The following is a 21628-nucleotide window of genomic DNA, read 5'->3' on the forward strand; positions in this document are numbered from 1 at the left end:
AATTTAAGCACTCATTGACCATTAATTTCAATGTTTTTACTTTACTCGTTTAGATGTACTCTAAACTGCACCAATTTAACTTTTCCGTCAATTTCATCACCTAATTAGACGTTACATGCTGATGCAGCATAGACTTGACTCACAATTTAAGCATTCATTGACCATTAATTTCAATGTTTTTATTTTACTCGTTTAGTATTTTTATGGAATTGATAGTCGACGTGTGCTTAAAATGTGGGCCTAGTATATATCAGATTAGCACATAATGTCTAATTAGACGTTAAAATTGATGAAGGGGTTAAATTGGTGTAATTCAGAAACCAAGTGATGTAAAATGCAAAAACCGAAACATCGTGACTTATTTTGTAAATGATCCCCAAACCTTATGGTGTAAAATGTAGTTCACCCCTCTCTTTTTAAACATCCAAGCTACAGTCTATGCTAAATTAATAACTGCGGCGAGAGTATTATAACTTCGTCGTAGATGGGAGAGAACATTGCTCACTACACCCTAGTCTTGCCTTGCCTCATTATATAACAAATTACCAATAAGATTGCAAATAAGATTGCATTCTTTATGTCTCTCTGAGAAGTTTTTAAATGTGACCGTGATAATTAAAAAAAGTTTTATGCCGTAATCATAAAGCAATTACCTTAAAAAATGCTAGTATTTATAGTTGCTCACGCGTATAAATTGATCATGGTTATTCATGTTTGTGTCATCCACAACACAAAAACGGTCATGATCTGTCTACGAGCTTGTGCGAAATTGATCATATCACTCCTCGTTGAGTTATTATTTGACCAAGACATGCCTCAAGAGTTTTTCATGCACCTAAATGTTGCTTTCCTTAGGGAGAATAAAAGATGACCATAAATTTATGATGATGAAACTCTAATGATGTAGCAATAATGCAAAAAGCACCACAGAAATTCAATGAACTCATTTTCTCATCAATTCATTTCCAATTGCTCTGCATTTTTTGAGCCACACCAGAAATTCAATAAGCTGCATATTGTTCATAACCCACGTCAGAAACACCATTTTCAAGAGTAATGCTATTTATACTATATTTTTGTACCACATTTTCTTACCATCTTAGGTGACATTTGATATGGACAACCACATCATTTGAATTAATCAGATTTTTAAATTTGGTTAATTATTTAATAAACTAATAATTAAGAAAAATTAGTTAATTAAATGATGATTATGGTATACGAGGAGTCTTTCTCTTTAATTTCCTTGGGTTTTGCAAATTTTTCAAATGATGTGGCTATTCACATCAGATGTCACCTAAGATGATATAGAAATGTGGTATAAAAACATGGTATGAATAACATTATTGCATTTTCAAAAATGAGAAACAAATTCTTGTAGAGTAATGATATTCATACCATGTCTTTATACCACATTTCTATACCACCTTAGGTGGCATATGATGTGGACAACCATATCATTTGAAAAATTTGTAAAACTCAAGGTAAAGAAGGAGAAAAACTCCTCGTATACCATAATTATCATTTAATTAACTAGTTGTTCTTAATTATTAGTTTATTAAATAATGAACTAAAATTTAAAATCTGATTAATTCAAATAACGTGACTGTTCATATCAAATGTCATCTAAGATGATATAAAAATGTGGTACAAAAATATGGTATCAACAACATTACTCATTCTTGTATGAAACTTCCGTCGTGAAATTTGTTATATCAATCAAGATTTCAGTACATGGGGATGCTCCGGTCTACTGGCTGCTGCCGACTTCCGTAGGACATTCTAATAACTTGACCATACTCAAAGAAATCTGCAACGTTGAATTCCAGCGTTTCAGTTGGTATCCGGCCACATCTGAGAAATGAATTTTGCTTGCGGAAATGAGTAGTTCTAGTTGATTGCCAACATAGCTATATACTACGAGAGTCCATAAGCAGTTACGTGCCTTATAATTGCAATGGTAATCATAGAACTAGCTTCTTTTCAGCAGAATTGAGGATTCCCTTCAATTCTCTCTTCACTCCGTCATCAGCAAATATAAATTCTATTGAATTTCTTGCTAAATAGTTCCCTTTTTCCAGGGCCTAAGAAGTCAAGAAAGTAAACAAGCAGCGATTATCAGCTATCAGTCTAATTTACATTACATGATCCAATGAAATCAGACCTACCAAACGCAGCAGCAGCGAGGTTGTACTCGTTGGAAAGACTGGAGAACACCCCAGAATCATCTGTGCAGATGACTAAAGGATGTTTTGCAGTATACAGATCAGCTGCATCACCAAACAAAACATGTTTGTTTGGAAGAAGGAAAATTTAACAATATTTTAAATTATTTAAGATTTTAGATAACTAAATCGAAAGAAACGGAAGCAGAAGGCCTAACCAAAATGGTGTACATCAAGCGAAGGAATCGTACTAGTCCTAATGTTGGATGTCAAACAAATCTCAACCTGAAAAACATGATGACGATACATTGAAGTTAGCTAGTCCAACCTACTAAAAGTTTAAAACTACGCAACAATTTTAAGGAAACAGTGTATAAGTTACGACAACGAACATAAAAACGAGAAAACTATAAGTCTCATCTACATTTTCTGCTCATTATGTGTGAAAGCAAAGATGGAACTGACCGAAAACTCAGTACCCTGTTTGGAAATAAGAACTCAGCATTGATGACTAAATCCCAATTAATTATCATCAACAAGGATATTCTTATCGAACTGCCAATATGTGATCATTGCGATCGATAATGTGTCGATATAATTTTAGCCAACAAAATGTTACATGGAATTTCTGCCTTTTTGTGTTCTCTCGTTTGTTGACTTTGATAGCATATCTTCTTTCAGCTACCCTGAATATACTCGGTTGCTTCCATGCCCCTCGGACAATGGACCACCAAGAATCGAGCACTTGGTAGTTTCAGAAGGGGGGATTGTTCAAGAATATATCTGCAAAGTTCTGGATCTTTCTCTTTAATGAGTGCTGCTCTTTTTGTCTTCACATTGTTTTTTGTTGATTTATGTCACATGATTTCCGCCATTATCAAGTTTGAGTGGTAAATGGAAAAAATTTCATTCTTTTGAAGGTGTGTTGCAGATCCCATCCATTTTTGGAGCTGTATATTGTGCCCTTGTGTGTCCATGGCCTCCTCCAACTGCAACCCCAGAGCAGATGAGGGTATTTAAAGAAGTTACAGCACCGTCAGTACTAAAAGACTTTCCCGATAACACATCCAGAACAATTTGTTGAAACTGGAACCTACTTATGTGTTCATGTACACCCAAAGCGTTTTCTTAGGTAAAACACAATGTTTTACAGGTCCTTATCATAGTTTTTACTAGCGTTATTCTTGTTCACATGAAAATTTTGATCAGGTGCTATGAAATTGACTGGAAATCAAGAATTGTAGCTGTAACTGATGGATTCGTGCTTTTGGGCAAACCGGCTGGTACAACAGTACGTGTCATTACACATTTTGATGGTGTTTTGTCCATTCAATATCTTTTATCGGGAACTATCAAATGTTTCTTGAGCAGCTAATTACTTACTTTCATCAACTACAGGCAATATTAAAGAAAGTTGTGCAACCTTTGCCACTCGTGCCTTTGGCATATATTTAGATTTGATAGCCTTAATTACTGGGAGGGGGAGGGCAGACTCCGATAACTCAGAAGCTGAGGATCACCTTTGCTGTCTCCAACCCGGAGCTTGTATTCTTTAGGTCATTAAGTTTATTTTTCTCTTCTTGCGTCCAGGAGAAAAAGGTGAAGAAGAATTATCTTGTTCTTGCGGCTGCTCCTGTGCCAATTGGAACAATTACTCACTACTTGCATCCAATTAAAATGGCTCCAAGACTCATTTCAGAAGTTATTAGTCTATTTCAAGCCCTGCATTGGAATTGGTTTGGCCTTTAATGAGTTGCACTTAAGGTCTTTACATTCTTGCGTACCACATTGCTTTCCAATTATCTTTAATTGGAGCTGAAACGACGCCTTCAGTACGTTCTACTTGTGTGTAAAACTAGAAACCCATTACTTCTCACCAGAGAAACCTGGTGTATTGGTCTTCAAGCATGTCAGATATCATGGAATGATGGGAACTACACTTTTGAGGCTGGAGCACCCTGGTGGAGGTGCTAATAAAATTAGAAGAGGTGGGGTGGATGCCGATCGATTGCATGGTATGGTATTCTCTTTTGGTGGAGTTTGGGCGTCTGCCTGTATCATATGCTTGATGGTAGGCTGATGACATGCATAGAATCTGTCTCTAACCAAATATTATGTCATTCTTTATCCCATGCAATCTGAATTGCCTCGATCACAACCATAATCTCTGCAACAACTGCATTTGGATAGGAAGACGAGGAGGCAAACACTCTTAAAAAAAGACCACTAGAGTCACGAAAAAAACCACCACTACCCACCTGACCATTCCCCTTACAAGACCCGTTAATCTTAATCCACCCAACAGGAGGTGGACGCCAAAACACAGGCACAAAACTAAGAGCATTCAAAGAAAGGGATGAAATTCTTAACATGGAGAATATGGGATTCAATACACAACCAGTGAAAGAAGAAAAATAAATAAAAGCTGAATCCCTCCAGTACCGTAAAAGACTGACATTGGGATGCGACAAGTACTAAAACTTTTGTTCTCAAACCTGATCTGGTTCCTTTTGTGCCAAAGCCAGCAAAGGAAATTGCTCGCTTGCCCTCTTATAAATTCATATTTGATACGCCAGTCCTCATATTTTGGTTATCTCACTCTATCTCGCTCTCGCTCTCGCGCTCTATAAAAACTTATCCGTCGTAGGTGCAGCAACGTTAACCATTATAGCTAGCAGGGCGAGGACAATACGATCCCCCAACATATATATAATTTCGCATCGCTCCTTCCACATCTCCCAACAGCAAATGCCCATGAACCCAAGGAACCGAGTTTCATGAGTGATATGGAAACTCCCACAAAACCCTAAACCTAATATTCATAAGAACATTATAGCTAATCTCAAAATGATTAAAACAGGGTATTTCTATATATATTAAGTCGGAATGGATACGGACTATCGGTTCCTGAATCCGATTATTGTTAGATCATATTTGCTAAACAATTAATTTTTGAATCGTTAAGCGAAGAGACACCAGATTTGGATCATTAATTACACTGGATTCAGATTAAAGTCTCAAATCTATATCCTATTAATCACAGTACTGGATTCGGATCAAAATCCAGTTACAGTAAAACTGTAAAACCAAGATGAATAACAAAGATAAATCATATCATGTAATACAAGTCATGACAGCTGCAAATAATTCTTTTTTTGCTCGCTCACAGGTTTCAGTACACGGCGTATAAATAATTCATAAACGGTAAATCTGGAGATGGAGCCATCAACTAAACATAAAAGATAAACAATCACGTAATTGTCCCTTAGGGGACATGTGGTCGGAAAATGATCCTTTTCCTGGAGATCCGGGAATTTCGTGATCGTGACCGTTCATCGTACCTCGTGCGGTCAGAAATCATTTCAAAATTTAAAATTTAAAATTAAATGCAAATAGTACCTAACAAAAACTGATCGCACGCCAAATCATTTTCCCATGTAGTGGGTGAAATGTCGGAAAAGAAACAAAAAAAGATAATAAAAAAAAAATCACGTAATTGTCCCACCAGTAGATATGGAATGAGTGGAATGCCGCAAAAGAAATAAAGGAGTAATGCTAGGTTGACTAATTTTTTAGATTAAATTTATAAATTATACCCTTTATCACAGTGGTGGACAGTTGTTAAGCCCTTGTATGGCAGCTTAGATTCAATGTGACATCCCACATCATCCAGGGGAGTGATCCTTATATGTATATTCTCATCCCTACCTAGCACGAGGCTTTTTGGGAACTCACGAGCAACTTCCCAGTGGGTCACCCATCATGGGATTGCTCTAGCCCTCTTCTCGCTTAACTTCGGAGTTCCTACGGAACCTGAAGCCAGTGAGCTCCCAAAAGGCCTCGTGCTAGGTAGGGATGAGAATATATATATATAAGGATCACTCCCTTGGGTGATGTGGGATGTCACCCATCATGGGATTGCTCTAGCCTCATTCTCGCTTAACTTCGGAGTTCCTACGGAACCCGAAGCCAGTGAGCTCTCAAAAGGCCTCGTGCTAGGTAGGGATGAGAATATACATATAAGGATCACTCCCCTAGGTGATGTGGGATGTCACAATCCACCCCCCTTAGGGGCTCGACGTCCTCATCGGCACACCACGGCCAGGGTTAGGCTCTGATACCAAATTGTCACATCTCGGCCCGGGGGGGACCACTTCCCGGGCCCACTCCACCACCGTAGCACGATATTGTCCGCTTTGGGCTTACCATTCCCTCACGGTTTTGTTTTTGGGCGAGTAACTTCCCAGTGGGTCACCCATCATGGGATTGCTCTAACCCCCTTCTCGCTTAACTTCGGAGTTCCTACGGAACCTGAAGCCAGTGAGCTCCCAAAAGACCTCGTGCTAGGTAGGGATGAGAATATACATATAAAGATCACTTCCCTCGGTGATGTGGGATGTCACAAGAACCGTTCAGAACATACAACTAATGAAGAATAATATGAAGGAATTATAGTAAAAGGTACGAATTGAAGAATATGACCTACACAAAGGAGGCTGAAGATGCCTAAGCGGAAGTGTCCTGACGCCAGGATCGTATGTCTCGACTCTAATTCCTGAGGGGGCGCAAAACAGAAAAGGTGAGTGGACCAAAGTTTATAATAATAATACTAATAATAAGAAAACCGTTTTCTTTCTGAACATACTAACCCCCTGTTTTGAAAACATATATAATACTACATAGTAGGTTTTCTGAAAACTCTAGCATGTCACTAAATCATCTGTAAAACAAGTATGAGTAAAACCATGCTCGATAATGGTGCTATCATCACCCGAAGGTAAATCCATAAATCTCATTAATATTGTACTCTCTAGGGGTATCATAGTGGCTCGAAGGCATAACCATCACCAAAGGTGAAGCTGTACGACACTAGGTTACGCCGATGAAGAAACCATGGTTCATCACTTGAAGGAGAAGCTGTATGACTCCGGGTTACTCTGGAAAAGAAACATATACATAGAACATCATACACCGACACTAGCCCCCAGCTAGTGAAGCTGGGGGTATGTCATCAATATCATCAACACCTCATTCGTCTGAAGGCAATACCTGTCCATCACCCGAAGGTGAAGCTGTACGACATTGGATTACGCCAGTGAAGAACCCATGGTCCATCACCCGAAGGTGAAGCTGTACGACTCTGGGTTGCGCCAGAGAAGAGGTATATACATAAATATCCTTAACTGTGTCCTATGGCCATAAACGTCTACATACCCATGTTGTGTGGATGTGTTGTATGATAACCTGCTAGATAAGCACCGAAAACATACCTCAAAATCTCATATCCAAGTCCAGAGCTCAAAAGCTCAAAGTCTCATTTCATAAATCCATGATGGCTCATAATCATAAATCTGTAAAATAAATCATTTTTGAAAGCCATAGAATTTCATATATGAAAATCCCATAAGTCATAACCTTCAGTAAAATGTAAATTCAATAAATTATAAATATTTCGTAAAAGCAATTTAATAAATCAAGTATGAAAATCCGTAAAACATATTATAAATCATGCTCAATTCATGAAATATGCAATGCATGCAAGCTTAATACTTTATAAAACATGCAAGTTTACAAGGGGTTCACTCATAAGTTTCCATTGCCTGGGAACCACTCGAACTAGCGAGGATAGTGCCATTTCCCACCTACGCACCTAAACACATATAGGGACCATTTAATAAAACTCTATTAAAACAGTCGAATTTGGGAAAACTGACAACGGATTTGGATTCGGCACGTCGAGAAACCTAAGGAGGGTTCAGCGGCGGCACGGAAGGCCATGCATCGAGATGGGTCGCCAGCGCCGCCGTCACAGTACCTTTGAAGGAGGTGCATATACTCCACAAGCTGGCTATGGTAGTCCCCCACATGAGGCCTACGCACCGACCATGGAACTGGGTTTAGTCTCGGGTCAGGTCGGATATGGGCTTGGGTTTGATGGGTTGGATCGAGTTAGGGTTATTGGGTCAAGAGTTTGGGCTAGGTTTAAAGGATTGGGTTTGGGTTAGCAAATTGGGCCTGAGTTAATAGGTTAGTACATTGGGTTGGATGACATGTTGGATTTGGGCCTAGTTTGGGTTGTGAGTCAGATCAACCCGACTTAGCTCGCTGATCACCGGACCCAACAAAGAAGAAAGCTGGATCTAAGGGTCTTTGGCCAGGAAACTTCTCCGACTTCGTTTTGGGGTTCAAAGATCAACCATTTTCGATGATTCAAGAGTCATAATAAAGTTTGAAATATGAAGAACAAAGACATACCAAGGTAAGGCCGAGTTGTCATTGGCGTTGGTTGGAAATGCCCTGTAAAATCACGGGGTATCGCCGGAAAAACTGGGAGCACATCCCCGCATGATTTATGTCCTCACATTCAACAAACACATGCCTACAACTTCAAAATCTTTTACAAATGTCAAGAAATGACGAGAGGAAGGGATTCCCGAGACCTACCTTGGTTGGAGAATCATGAAACCTCATCGGGAAATATGATGATGGTGACTGTCATTGCTACATCTGTGCATCGAGCACATTATCAAATCTGAAAGCATTTGAAAAAAGCAAGAAAGATGGAGGTGATTTGGTGTTTCGCCGGAAGATAAGCCACATTGGTGGTGATTCAACTGCAGCTGTGGTGTTGTGTGTGTATGCTTGTGTGTTTGTTCACAAAGAGGGAGAGAGATAAAGGTAGCTGAGAAAGAAGAGATGATAACTGAATGAGAAGAGAAAAACCACGGGAGGTAAAAGAGATGGAGAGAGTTATAGAGAGAAAACTCAAAAGAGAGAGAGATGTGATAGGAGAGTAAGGAGAACACCCCAGAAATGGGGAAGGATTTCACCACGTGTCAGCCAAGGAGAAGTCCCAGATGTGGAAATATCTCTAACGATAAAATTATCAAAATGCCCCTATCGTTCTGATTCCTGTAAGTTCGTCGTCTTAACTCCAAATTTGATTTTTCTTGCACCCACCCATTCGTAACGATGAGTACTTTAAGAATACGCTAAGGGAACGGATCTTATGTGACACAACAAGGTGGTCAACAAAAGTCAACGTTTTTGCCTCAAAGGGTATTTTCATAAATTCACACTTTAAAATTTATAAAACCTTAAAATTTGAGGACGGGTCGTTACAACATACACGAAAGTCGAATTTAAGACTTTATACTTAAAATAAGAGATAAATTACACTGAACTATTCAACACAAAAGTTCTTGCTACAGTAAATTGTTCAACACAAAGAATCTTGTAGGTTCCGTCAAAACACATGAAAATGGATGCCTGGAATCTGTATTCCAATAGAATGATAGGCTCACTACCAGCTGCAGCTTCTTTGGGGACACCAGTGTTGGGGACACCAGTCACACGACCAAGTCAAAGCTCAAGAAACTGGAAGCCTTGAATAACAACTAACTTTCAGGTAAACTTCCGAAGGAACATTGGAGACCACAAGCGCTGGAAAAATCAATGTAGCTAGACACATTATCACAATAGGCCAATTGCAACTTCTTCCACATAGTTGGGTATATGTTTATGCTGTCAATAACTTGTCTAGGAATGTTTCAATACAAATTTAATTTACATATATCTTACTATTAGCATAATTTTCGTTATCAAATCTTGGGGAGATTTCGACCTGATCTCAAAAAGCATCCATCGTGCAATCCCAGTTATCAAATATTTTATTTATTTCTTCATCGTAGACGCCTCTGAATATTGAAATTTATTCTTAATTTCTTTGCTGCCTCTTTGTCCATCAGGTATTCTTGAAACTGAAACTTCCGACCAAAACCACAGACCAAGACCAACATCTCACATGCTGCCCCAGCTGGTACTAGATTAGCATAATCATTAAGCTGACATGCCACGATGTAAATGCATTGTACAAGAATATAATATTGTTCTTTGCTTGCAATATCTACATATGTACCATGGCACTATATATAACAAACCTGTGAGAAGTCTTAACGTACTTATATGTCAATGGCAATTCCAACAAGAACCATGTTAGTGAAGCCTAATCGTCTAACTAATTCATATGTCCTCCTCTTCATCTTGTTTATCGCAAGTATTATTTCTAAAACCCATGCTGCATGCAGCAAAATAGACCAACACTCTCTTTTGTCTTCGTTTGATATCGCTTCTTCTAGTTTGAACTGGTCTTCCAACGATTGTTGTCGATGGGAGGGCATTATTTGCAATATGGCTGGTAGGGTCACCCATTTGTTGTTGCCCTCCAAACGCCTCAAAGGAGTCATTTCTCCATCTCTTGGAAATCTCACGCATCTTTCCCACCTCAATCTCTCCCATAATATACTTTCTGGTCACCTGGAAGCTGGATTCTTCCTGTCCTTGAGTCGCCTTCATATCCTTGACTTGAGCTACAACTTTATCTCTGGAGAAGTACCGTTATCTCTACCATCAAGTCATATCCAATTGGTGGACTTATCCAGCAATCAATTCAACGGAACAATCCCATCTTCGTTCCTCCAGCGTGCCTGGAATTTGAGCAATTTAAATGTCAGCAATAATTTCCTTACAGGCCAAATACCGTCCTCTATCTGTTTTTATTCTTCTTCGGTTAGACTCTTGGATTTCTCCCATAATGAGTTCAGTGGCATAATCCCACTTGGAATTGGTAACTGTTCAAAGTTGGAGCTCTTTCGTGCAGGTTTTAATAACTTACTGGGGACACTTCCAACTGATATCCACAATGCTCAAGCACTTGAAGAAATTTCATTGCCTTCCAATAAGCTTTCCGGACCCATTGGTGAGAATATTTCCAATCTTACCAACCTCACAATCCTGGATCTCTACTTGAATCAGCTGAGTGGTGTGCTTCCTTTACATATTGGGAAGCTCTCAAGATTGAAGATCCTAACCCTCCATTTTAACAATCTAGAGAGTTATCTGCCTACATCTTTGATGAATTGCTCAAGCCTTACAGAACTGAATCTAGGTTACAACCAATTCCAAGGAGATCTTTCTGTGCTTAATTTCTCCAAGCTTACTAAACTTATTAAACTTGACCTTAAGAATAATAACTTCACCGGTCCCTTGCCAATAAGCGTTTACTCATGCAAGTCCTTGATGGCACTTCGACTGAGCTCAAATGATCTAGAAGGACAAATACAACATGAGATTCTTTCTTTGAAATCCTTGTCATTCCTTTCACTTTCCAATAACAGGTTGACCAATGTCACAGGGGCAATGAAGATATTGAAGGATTCCAAAAGTTTAAGGGTACTCCTTTTTACAAGTAATTTTCTTGGTGAAGAAATGCCAGATGGTGATCTCATGGTTGATTCATTTGGGTTCCAAAATCTCTCGGTTCTCAGTTTGTCAAGGTGCCAATTGACAGGCAAGGTACCAATATGGCTGTCGAAGCTTGAGAAAATGGAGGTGCTGGATCTGTCTTCTAACAGACTTGTAGGCTCAATACCTGGTTGGTTGGGGACTCTTCAAAGTCTTTCCTTTTTAAACTTGAATAATAACTTCATTTCAGGTGAATTTCCGAAGGAGCTTTGTGAACTACCAGCTTTCGTGACAAAATGGGAAGAAAATCAAACAGGCCATGGTGATTTTGAGTTGCCCGTCTACTACCAAAGCATTAATGGGTCTGCAACTCTTTTACAGTACAAATATATATCCAACTTGCCAAAGAGAATCAGCTTCAGGAACAACAGCCTAAGCAGCAAAATACCCCTTGAGATTGGCAAATTGCAACTTCTTCAAGAATTAGATATTGGTTTCAACAACTTCTTTGGCAACATTCCAAACCAAATATCGAACCTTCCAAACTTGGAGAGGTTAGACCTCTCAAGAAACCATTTTTCGGGCGAACTCCCAGCCTCACTGTCAAGTCTTCATTTCTTGTCTTCATTTAGTGTTGCCTACAATAACCTCCAAGGCAAAATACCATTAGGCACTCAGCTCCAAGGATTCAATGACACTGCCTTTGAGGGTAACCCAGGACTTTGCGGTTTCCCGCTTCCAAATGAGTGCCAGAAGAAGCGTCCAGGTGATACGACTAAGAACCTGGAAGATGTACATGACACTGCGAATGGAATTCCATGGCTTCATATTTCAGTGTCTCTTGGTTTCATTTTGGGGTTTTGGGGAGTTTGTGGTCCTTTAGCTTTGAGCAGGTCGTGGCGATTTGCATATTTTCAATTTCTCTCCAATATTGTAGATCGCTTCGTGTGCTAATTAATCATGCTGTATTTTCTTTAATAAATAAATGACTTATTAACCGGTTCACAAAATATCTGCTGCATGGCAACAGTCATTTCCTAATTAAACTTGAATTGAAAACCATATTAATTAGAATATTTGTTCGACGTAGCTTTATAAGGAAAATATATGTACGCATTCTTGCATGGGAACTTAAATAAGAACCAGAGTAAACTTTAATGTCTTGGAAAAGCCTCCCACCCTCATCACTTTCCTTGTGGCTTTATTTGTTGTATGAGAAATGTTAAGAAAATTCTCTTAAAGTGAGATTTTTTATGGACTCTCTGTCATCTCACAATTTAACGTTAATTTTCGTATTAAACATTAGGTCGAAAATATGAGGTGACAGAAAATCCATAAAGATCATCTCAATTTTGAGAGTCTCCTTAATATTTCTCTCCAAATTATGACTTGACAAATCCCAAAATTTAAAAACAACAATAATAAGTCATGTGGAGCCAAAAATAATCACAAGACGACACGTGGATCTTTGGATGAAAAGGACAAGAATACCCTTGAGGCACATTGGGATTCATACGCGCAAACAACGGACAATCATCTTTCAGTCAAATCAAAAGTACCCAAAATAGGTATTTATTCAAAATCTATTTCATCTATCTTCTCCACAAGGTAAACCCCAAAACATTCCTTTTTAAATTATGTTAATTGGTTAATTAATGGAATTATTGCCTAATTAATCCATTCATTGCTAATTAAACTATCAATCACAACAAAAAAATACACAAGAGGCCGGTCACCTTCTCTCCCAAAGGGACCGACCATGCACTATATATTTGACCTCATTTTCTCTTAAAAAACTAGGTCTTCACTCTTGTTGAACACTCAAAATTCTTCAAACACTTTTCCCTCAAAATTCTAACGTTGGCATAAGAGGTTTTTCTGCCAAAGCTCCTCCCCCCCCCCAAATTCATCGTGGGAGCGTGAGGTTCTTGGCCTTGACCTAAGGTGTTATTTGTTTTGTAGGTGCAATTTTGTCTAAGAACAAGGAGGAAGAAATTTGCTTCCACAAGTCCCATATAGGAAGGGGGCACCCGAGGTCTGATCAAACAAAAACAACAATAATGATATAATAAGAGTGATACTATCCACACATACATTTTTACCTCTCACACACCTCTTTTAATTTCCTGTTGTCCGATCGAATGAATTAAAAAAGATGAAATGACAAAAATTAACAAAGGGATGTGTTAATGTAAAAATGGGTGTATGAATAGCTCTATGATAATTACAATTTACCTTATTTTATCATTTTTAATTACTTATAAGAACTAATGATCTTGTTTATTACTGCAAATTTGTCTTTGCATGTCTCCAAAAAATTAAACCAAACCCTTTAACCAGGAAGAAGAAATTAAAGGGTCCTAATTAGTCTATGTCTTTAGTCCTATGTAGGTCTCTTGTTTCTTTGCTCTCAGTGTCATTTCGAATGCAAGGACCAAAATATTAAAGAAATAAAGACGAATTTGAAGTTATTGCAATGCAAATAAAAGCATAATATATAACACCCATGCGAAACATGCACGTCTGCCAGTAAGAAACTAATTACTATATAGCTGTCATAACTTCTATTACATGAAATAATTATCTTTGTTATGCTTCTTCTTGGCTTTGCTTAAAGAGCATATGCTTACCTACCGTGATTTTGGGAATGAGAGCGATATAGGGTACGTAAGGGGGGACAGATACCTAATTAATTGACCACGTTAGGGATAAAGCTTCCGTCATTGATAATCATACCTTGTTAAAATGTACATAATTCACAGTATGGGATCGACTTATTAATTCATTTCTTGTATCTTAGTAAATGAATGATTTGTCAAAAATGGACATTATGGCATATCAATTTTACTGACTACTGTTGCTAATCTAGTAGCAGGTGGAAAAAAAGGGATTTCGGTCTTGACCGGTGGTGTCGACTAAAAGCTTTCATTACAAAGCAAACTTTCAATTAATTTCAAAAGAAAACATGATGGGAAGACTAAGTAGGCACTAGGCAGGGAAGTTTAAGGTTAATTTCAAAAAGCAGTATTTTAATATACAGAGGGGTCCATCATGTTGTGCAGATCATTGTATGCTGGAGTAAATGAAGACAAGAAATAGAGACTTGATAGTGTAAATGGGATTCCGCCTGGCATATGATTTCTTGAGATCGAGGTCTAATTTCTCCAAGGCTGTGAGTTCCGATTTCGTTCGATTAGCTCAGCTCTCTAAAAGTCCTGTTGTTTTAATAAGAGATACCCATTGACATCATCTTGATAAGGAGAGTTAAAGAGATGCAATTGATAATGTGTGGATATCAATGGTGTCAATAGATTACCAATGCACATCTGTTTTTAATTAAAATATAATGAACGTGATACACATACACCCAAAATGGCTACAACAGAATGCTTCCCCCTCTGCACTGAAGTTCCAAGCCTCCTTCTCATATTGTAGATTAAATTAATTAGAATATCATGGAGGAGAAGTAAGTATAATGGAACCAAAAGAACCAACCTCTGGTGGGAAGAGGCATCCAACTGAGCAAAAGCTATGCACAGCCTGAGGTGATCCCAACTCCCAAGTCATGAAGACCCAAAGCCTCATAGAGAGGGTTGGCTTTGCTGGCTGCCACGTAGCCACTACCAGAAATGACGTCTTTGTTCTGTATCTTCATCTCCATGGGTAGATCAAGCAAACATCTGACCACAGTCTTCATCTCTGCCATCAGGCTCGGTGGGATCCTATGGTTGGCAAGCCTGAAGCAACCCCATGTCTCAATGTTAGAGTATGAACATAAGATTGGATGTTTTGACAGCGGGTGATTAAGTCCAATTGGTATAAGAAAGCCTTATGAGAAGTTGCATACTAATTCTTGTTAACGAAGGATTCTGTTTTGACGTTAAACTGATATGAATTAGAAGTCATAAGTTGTTTTCTATAAGGATTTTAATAGGGAATCCTTATTGAGTTATGAGAATGAGATATATGTGTATATATATTGTGACCTCTGCTCTCACAAATGTGTGCTCTTTTCAGAACTAAGCCCTATTCTTGGTTAGAGCTTGAAATAAACTGATAGAGAGGAGAAGAATTACAGTGCATTGAGATCGGTTTGCAGTATTCATGGCATCTTCAGGTGGAGGTTCATCATGTTAGAGCTCGTTTAGATGTACTTTTAAAATAACTGAAAGCGTTTTTGATGAAAATGTTTTTAAAACCATTTTTTAGTAAAGATGCAAGTAAATCCTGAAAAAAACACTTAAAGTGCTTCGTGGAAACACATAACTGGTGTTTTTTCCAGAAAACACTTTGAGTGCTTTTAGAACCCAAAAATATTTTCTTTAAAAGCATTTTCAATCATTTTAAAAGTACATCCAAACAAGCACTTAGTGAATTGCAATGCTTTTATATGGGAAAGGTTTCTGTGCTTAACTTGATTGTGATTACGGCAACTGAATCCAGTTCTCGGCAACCCAGGTTCGAACTCTTACCAATTTTTTTTTTTTTTTTTTTGAGGCTTTGTTGTTGTTTATCGTTTCACTTAGAGTTAAAAGGGTGCTAGCATCTCATACATACTATAAGAGTAATGCTATTCATATCATATTTTTATATCATATTTCTATACCACGTTAGGTAGTATTTGATGTGGACAGCCACATCATTTGAAAAATTTGTAAAACCCAAGGAAATGAAGGAGAAAAGACTCATCGTATACCACAATCATCATTTAATTAACTAGTTTTTCTTAATTATTAGTTTATTAAATAATGAATTAAATTTAAAAATCTGATTAATTCAAATGATATGACTGTCCATATCAAATGCCACCTAAGATGGTATAAAAATATGATATAAATAGTATCTCGTATAAAAAATATAAGAATAAAAATTAAGACGCCACCCGTTACCCATGTGAGGGTTTCACCTTCTGCCATGAAATAGAGGACAAAACAAAATTATATAGTTTTGTTCAATGCTTGTACCTCTATTACGGGATGCGATTGTTTTCATATTTTTTTTATGTTTCTTTTCCGACATTCACCCATTCCATGTCCCCTAGGGGACAATTAAGTTTGTTTTATCTTTTATGTTTTGTTGATGGCTGCATCTCTGGATTCCCTATACGCATTGTACAGGTATACTCTACGTATATAAAATCACGTGTATTTTGAAAAAGATCATCCAAATCTACAGATCTACAGGTTAACCAATCACAATATAATAATTTGGTACGTATGTATTTTTTTTAAAAAAAAAATCATCAAGGATTCAAGGAAACAGTAACAATAACCAACTTCCTTTTTATTGAATCATTCAAAGGATTAATCACCATAAATTATCATCAACGCACAGATTCTAAATTATATTTAATCTTATATTCCAATGAAGAACACTGTTAGATCGGTTGCTCAAACGCTTAGTTTTGGTTGTTTATGATCTCCACATGCATAACTAGTCATCATGATTAGTCCACGCCTATGTTAGGATTGATGTTATTTATTTTGTAAATATCATGTAAGGTTAATTAACGAGTCTACATGAAAATTTTTAGTGTACCGGAAACATGGTCCAGTACACCAAATGTTATAATATAATTGGTTGGAAATTTGAAAAAAAAAACATTTTCAACTAATTGTATTATGACAATTGATGTACCGGAACGTGTTTCCGGCACACTGAACACTGAAAAATTTCCTCACGTGTACGTTAGGATCAATGTTATATAATTTGTAAATGCTTATGTCTGCAAGCACTGTAGTATAATTTCGAATATCTGGATTTTTAGCTATAGAACTTATGAGGAAAGAGATGTAATGTTGATGCAGTGAGGCTTCCACTGTATTTTATAAAATGGTAGTACAAATTTTTTTCTATGTTAACTGCAAGATAGCAATCAAGTGAGCTCTTTCTCCTTATTGGTTTCTTGTGCTTCAAACTTTTTGTATACGAAAAGTTTAGCAATCAACACATATATGCACCAATTCAAAGTGCTCAAAGCTGCAATTACCCAATAAAAGTAATTGAGATGGGCACGATTGATATTGTTACCAAGCCATTTTTCACCATGCTTTGAGCTAATTTCTTGCACCGCAGATATTATAGCATTGCTCATGAAGTTTCCTACACCTACCACACTGAGGTATGCTGCTGCTCCCATGCTTCTCATTTCCTCTGGCATTTGATCGTAGAAGAATTCTTGAAGTCCAACAAATGTAAATACATCAGACAAACCACATATCATGTACTGTGGAATTAACCACCACACTCTCATTGGCACTATTGTTTTGGGGTTGTCCAGGAGGTTGTGGTCTTTTGCAATGCTAACCCTTTTGGCTTCTACCAAAGCTGACACAACCATAGTGAATATGGATACAAATAGGCCAATGCCAATTCTTTGTAGGATGGTGATGCCAGAGGAGTGTCCCGTGACTTTTCGGGCTGCTGGGACGAAAACACGGTCGTAGATTGGAATTACAACTATAATCGTGAGGCCATTGAAGACATGAAGTGATGCTTGGGGAATCTTAAAGTTCGGACCAATTGAGCGGACCATTGTGCTTCCTTGCTTCGTGAAGAAGGTTATACTAAAGGATTGGACTACAGCAAACATTAAGCAACACATCCATACGGGAATGAGGCGTAGGACGAGCTTTACTTGTTCGACATGATTTTGTGAGCACAATCTCCATGGATTTCTGGTCTTGCTCGAAGCATCAAGTTGGTCAATGATCATTGCCTTATCCAAGCATCTAAAAAGATTAGATATTGTATATAAAGTTAGGGATAAGGTGTCATGTGGTAGACATAAAGTTCCATGTTGATTTATATAATCTATAAATGTATCTATTTGGATCTCAAGAGATGTCATCACAGTGAAGTTTAGTGTTTATAAAATTGCACCTAAAAAATAAGATAGAGCTTATCAATATGGCCTGTGAGCATACCTGAATTGACTGGTATGTGCTAAAGTCCTCCTAGTATCATGCGGACTCTCGTCATCTATGTACACACCAAAACCAGTCATGAGTGTTCCATCCACGCGCCACTTCCTTGCCGCCGCCACTAACACCTGAACCACCTTGGTGAAGGGGCTGCCTAAGGGTCCCTGCTTTCTGTATCTCTTGTAACCCAACAGAAACAGAACCAATGCCACCACCATTGCCCCTGTCATTATTCCAAACCCCGCCGCCCACCCAACATTATCCTGCACCAAAGCATAGTCACAAATTTTGGGTTTCAGCACTTCAGTAACCATTCACCAATTTCTTTTTCTAAAATCACTAAGCAAGTTGCATACTCGTTTCTTACTTTTAATAAATAAATGAGGTTTAGAGTCGTCTCACATATAAGAAAATGAAAAACTGTTACAGCTAAGATTCATAATTTTGGGGATTTGTTCACTAAACTAATAATGCTAAAACAACATTTGAGTTTATGAGCCTAAAATTTCAGAAAACCCCTATCTGTGCTTGTAAATATGATCTATGCTGACCTGCACATATATGACTACCAAAGTAGCCGTGGAGGCACCAACAATGATCCCCATATACCACCAGTTGAAGAATGAGCTTTTCGCCTTCTTCTCCTCCGGCGAGTCTTCATCAAACTGGTCGGCCGCAAAGGTTTGTACACATGGTTTGTGGCCAGCTTGACCAATTGCCAATGTGTAAAGTGATACAAAGAACATTGCTTTCTGATAACGCCGAGGAATTATGGAAACTGTTACGGTTAACATTACCATTGCCTGAAATTAACTTGAAAAGTTAGCAATCGTGGTCTGGAATTAAAATGGTAGTAAAGAATGAAATTTCTGAATTTAATTGTAGGTTCCACACTTTCAAAGTCAGTCAATATGGTAGTATAACCATTCAATATTATAAGTTGTCATGCTTTGACAATACGTACAAAGCAATAAATGATCGATGAGACGAGAATGGTGTTGAATCGACCGAGAAAGGCATCGGCGACGAAGCCCCCAATTATTGGGAGGAGAGATGAAACTCCAACCCAAGTGTTGACATTCTTTGCAGCCTTGGGGATGGGCTCATGGAGTTCATTTGTGAGGTACGTGATGAGGTTTCCAGCCGTGCCATAGTAAGAAAATCTCTCTGCCACCTCAACAACTACAACAAGAAAATAAATTACCAAAAAGAAAAACAGTAGCCTGAATTGAATAATTGTAAGAAAATGAAAAGGTTTGCTTACGGATGATGAAAATTGCAGCACTCCAGCCCCCTCTTGAACTGGAAGGTTGTTCTTGTCTGATAAGATTCTTCTCTGTGTCTTCACGGCCATTGTGAATACTTAGTTGGGATGGAGATTCTGAGCTTGCCATAAGAATATTTATGTCCTTTTCTCAAGCATTGAACAAACAGCTATTCTCTAAGTGAGATAACTATTTTGCTTGGAAAATAGTGTTAGCATACACACACATATACATGATTTGTTAACTGAAGGAGTAGGATTCTCCCTTTATCAATTTCCTTTTTTTCTCTATTATTTTTTTTATTTGAACTGTTATGATTAAGTCACGTTAATATCTTGTGTTGACTTATTTATAAAAAAAAGAAAGATAAAAAGGAAAGTGTGAGACAAAAAATAAAATGTGAGAGGATGGGAGGAAAAAAAAAAGTATTTGGTGAGAAGATAATTCTATTATGTTGTATATCTATAAGAAGTTATTATTAACTTTCTAAAAAAATTATTGCGCAAAGAAAAGCATTTAGAGGAAAAATCTTATTTCGTTATATACTTATAAGAATTTATAATTAACCTTCTAGAAAATTTTATTACGCACTTTAGATTTCTTATACTTACTAATAAAACTTAATTTATAGGGTATGCACAATAAATTTTTAGAACGAAAATAATAACACCCTTAACATGTTAAATTGCTGTAATTTTATATTGACACTAGTACATGCAGAAGAAGAGAAATTTTTTATTATAACGGGAATATGAGTGGTGTATCAAGTGTTTTTATATAAATGGTGGGAAATTTTATATTTTAAGTTATTAACCTTTTAAAACACATATCTCACTATTTATATAATGATACGTGATATATTATCCGTGTACCAATCATATTGAAAAATGTATCGCACAAGAGACGTGAAAGTCAGATGTTTTGCTGCCAGTTGAGAGAAAAGATGCTTTTTCTTAATTAGCAGTGGTTTCTGAAAATCAACGTGCTTTTATTTCGAAGTCATTTGTTTATTCTCAGCAATTTTCCCCCCCCTAATAAAGTATTGGTTGGGCCCACGGTCACCAAATGATAAAATAATGGTAGATGTGTATCCTTTTTTCGGGAAAAAGGCGGATGTGTATCTACTAACTTGAAAGCAAATGGGGTTGAATGCTACAGTCCTATATTTGAATAAATGGAAAAGCCGCCCACAGCATTTGGAAAATGAATTTAATAGTCATATTATGTATGCTTATAAATAAAGAATTTTAACGAAAAGTTTTCTGTTTATTTTAACAAAAAATCATATTTTTACGTTAAAAATCAATTCTTTATTTTTTATTTTGTCTTTATTGTTAAAACTCAAAATTTTCAAGTTATTGTCATTAATTTTTCTTTATAAATAACCAAAAACTAAGAAATTTTTTAAGGAAATGACTATTTAAAAAATTAGATTTTTTATGAACTCTCAGTCACTTCATAGTTTAACATTAATTTTCGTACTAATATTATAAAATATGTTGAAAAAATGTCATTCCAACAAATCAACTCTTTTAAACTCCTAACGAAAGAAAGTCGACACTCAGTATTACAGTCTGATAGTATTTTGAAGTATTATAAAAAAAAATAAAAAATAAAAAATAGAAGGAAAGCCTACTATGGTCATATCTTCTAGAATGGCTTTTTTAACCACGAAACGACTTAATCAAATGCGATAAGCGGGCTTCCATCATATAATTTTATACAAAAATCCAATAGTAAAATCAAATGGATGAGTGGGCTTCCATCATATAATTTTATACAAAAATCCAATAGTAAAACCAGATCTACTTTAAGGAGAGGCAGATAATGGTGGGATCGGAACGGGCGCAATGAAAGTTGTTTTCTTGAATAAACAAAATCAATGGTCGCGCTTATTAGAACTTTATTAGTCAATGTTAACTCAATTGGAATAATGATTTTTTTAATTATTTATGAAGAGTATAGAATGTGATTTTTAAAACATTAATAACAGTTCTATTCAAATATAAGATATTTCACTTATAAGTGAAAA

General features: G+C 37.1%; 2 protein-coding genes across 2 annotated transcripts; one reads left to right on the forward strand and one right to left on the reverse strand.

The window, feature by feature from the left end:
• Positions 1-10136: 10136 nt before the first annotated feature.
• LOC137720920 (tyrosine-sulfated glycopeptide receptor 1-like) lies at positions 10137-12362 on the forward strand. Its single transcript, XM_068460044.1, has 2 exons — positions 10137-10929; positions 11002-12362. The coding sequence occupies exons 1-2, from the start codon at positions 10137-10139 to the stop codon at positions 12360-12362; spliced, it is 2154 nt and encodes a 717-aa protein (XP_068316145.1).
• Positions 12363-17171: 4809 nt separating this feature from the next.
• Positions 17172-19757, reverse strand: LOC137726244 (protein NRT1/ PTR FAMILY 5.4-like). The gene is made up of 5 exons (XM_068465138.1): positions 19596-19757; positions 19296-19513; positions 18883-19134; positions 18335-18594; positions 17172-18139 (listed from the first exon to the last, which is right to left on the reverse strand). Exons 1-5 carry the CDS (start codon positions 19723-19725, stop codon positions 17284-17286), a joined length of 1716 nt encoding a protein of 571 aa, XP_068321239.1. The 5' UTR covers positions 19726-19757; the 3' UTR covers positions 17172-17283.
• Positions 19758-21628: the final 1871 nt, after the last annotated feature.

The sequence above is a fragment of the Pyrus communis genome, chromosome 2 (genome assembly GCF_963583255.1).
Source record: "Pyrus communis chromosome 2, drPyrComm1.1, whole genome shotgun sequence".
Classification (NCBI taxonomy): domain Eukaryota; kingdom Viridiplantae; phylum Streptophyta; class Magnoliopsida; order Rosales; family Rosaceae; genus Pyrus; species Pyrus communis.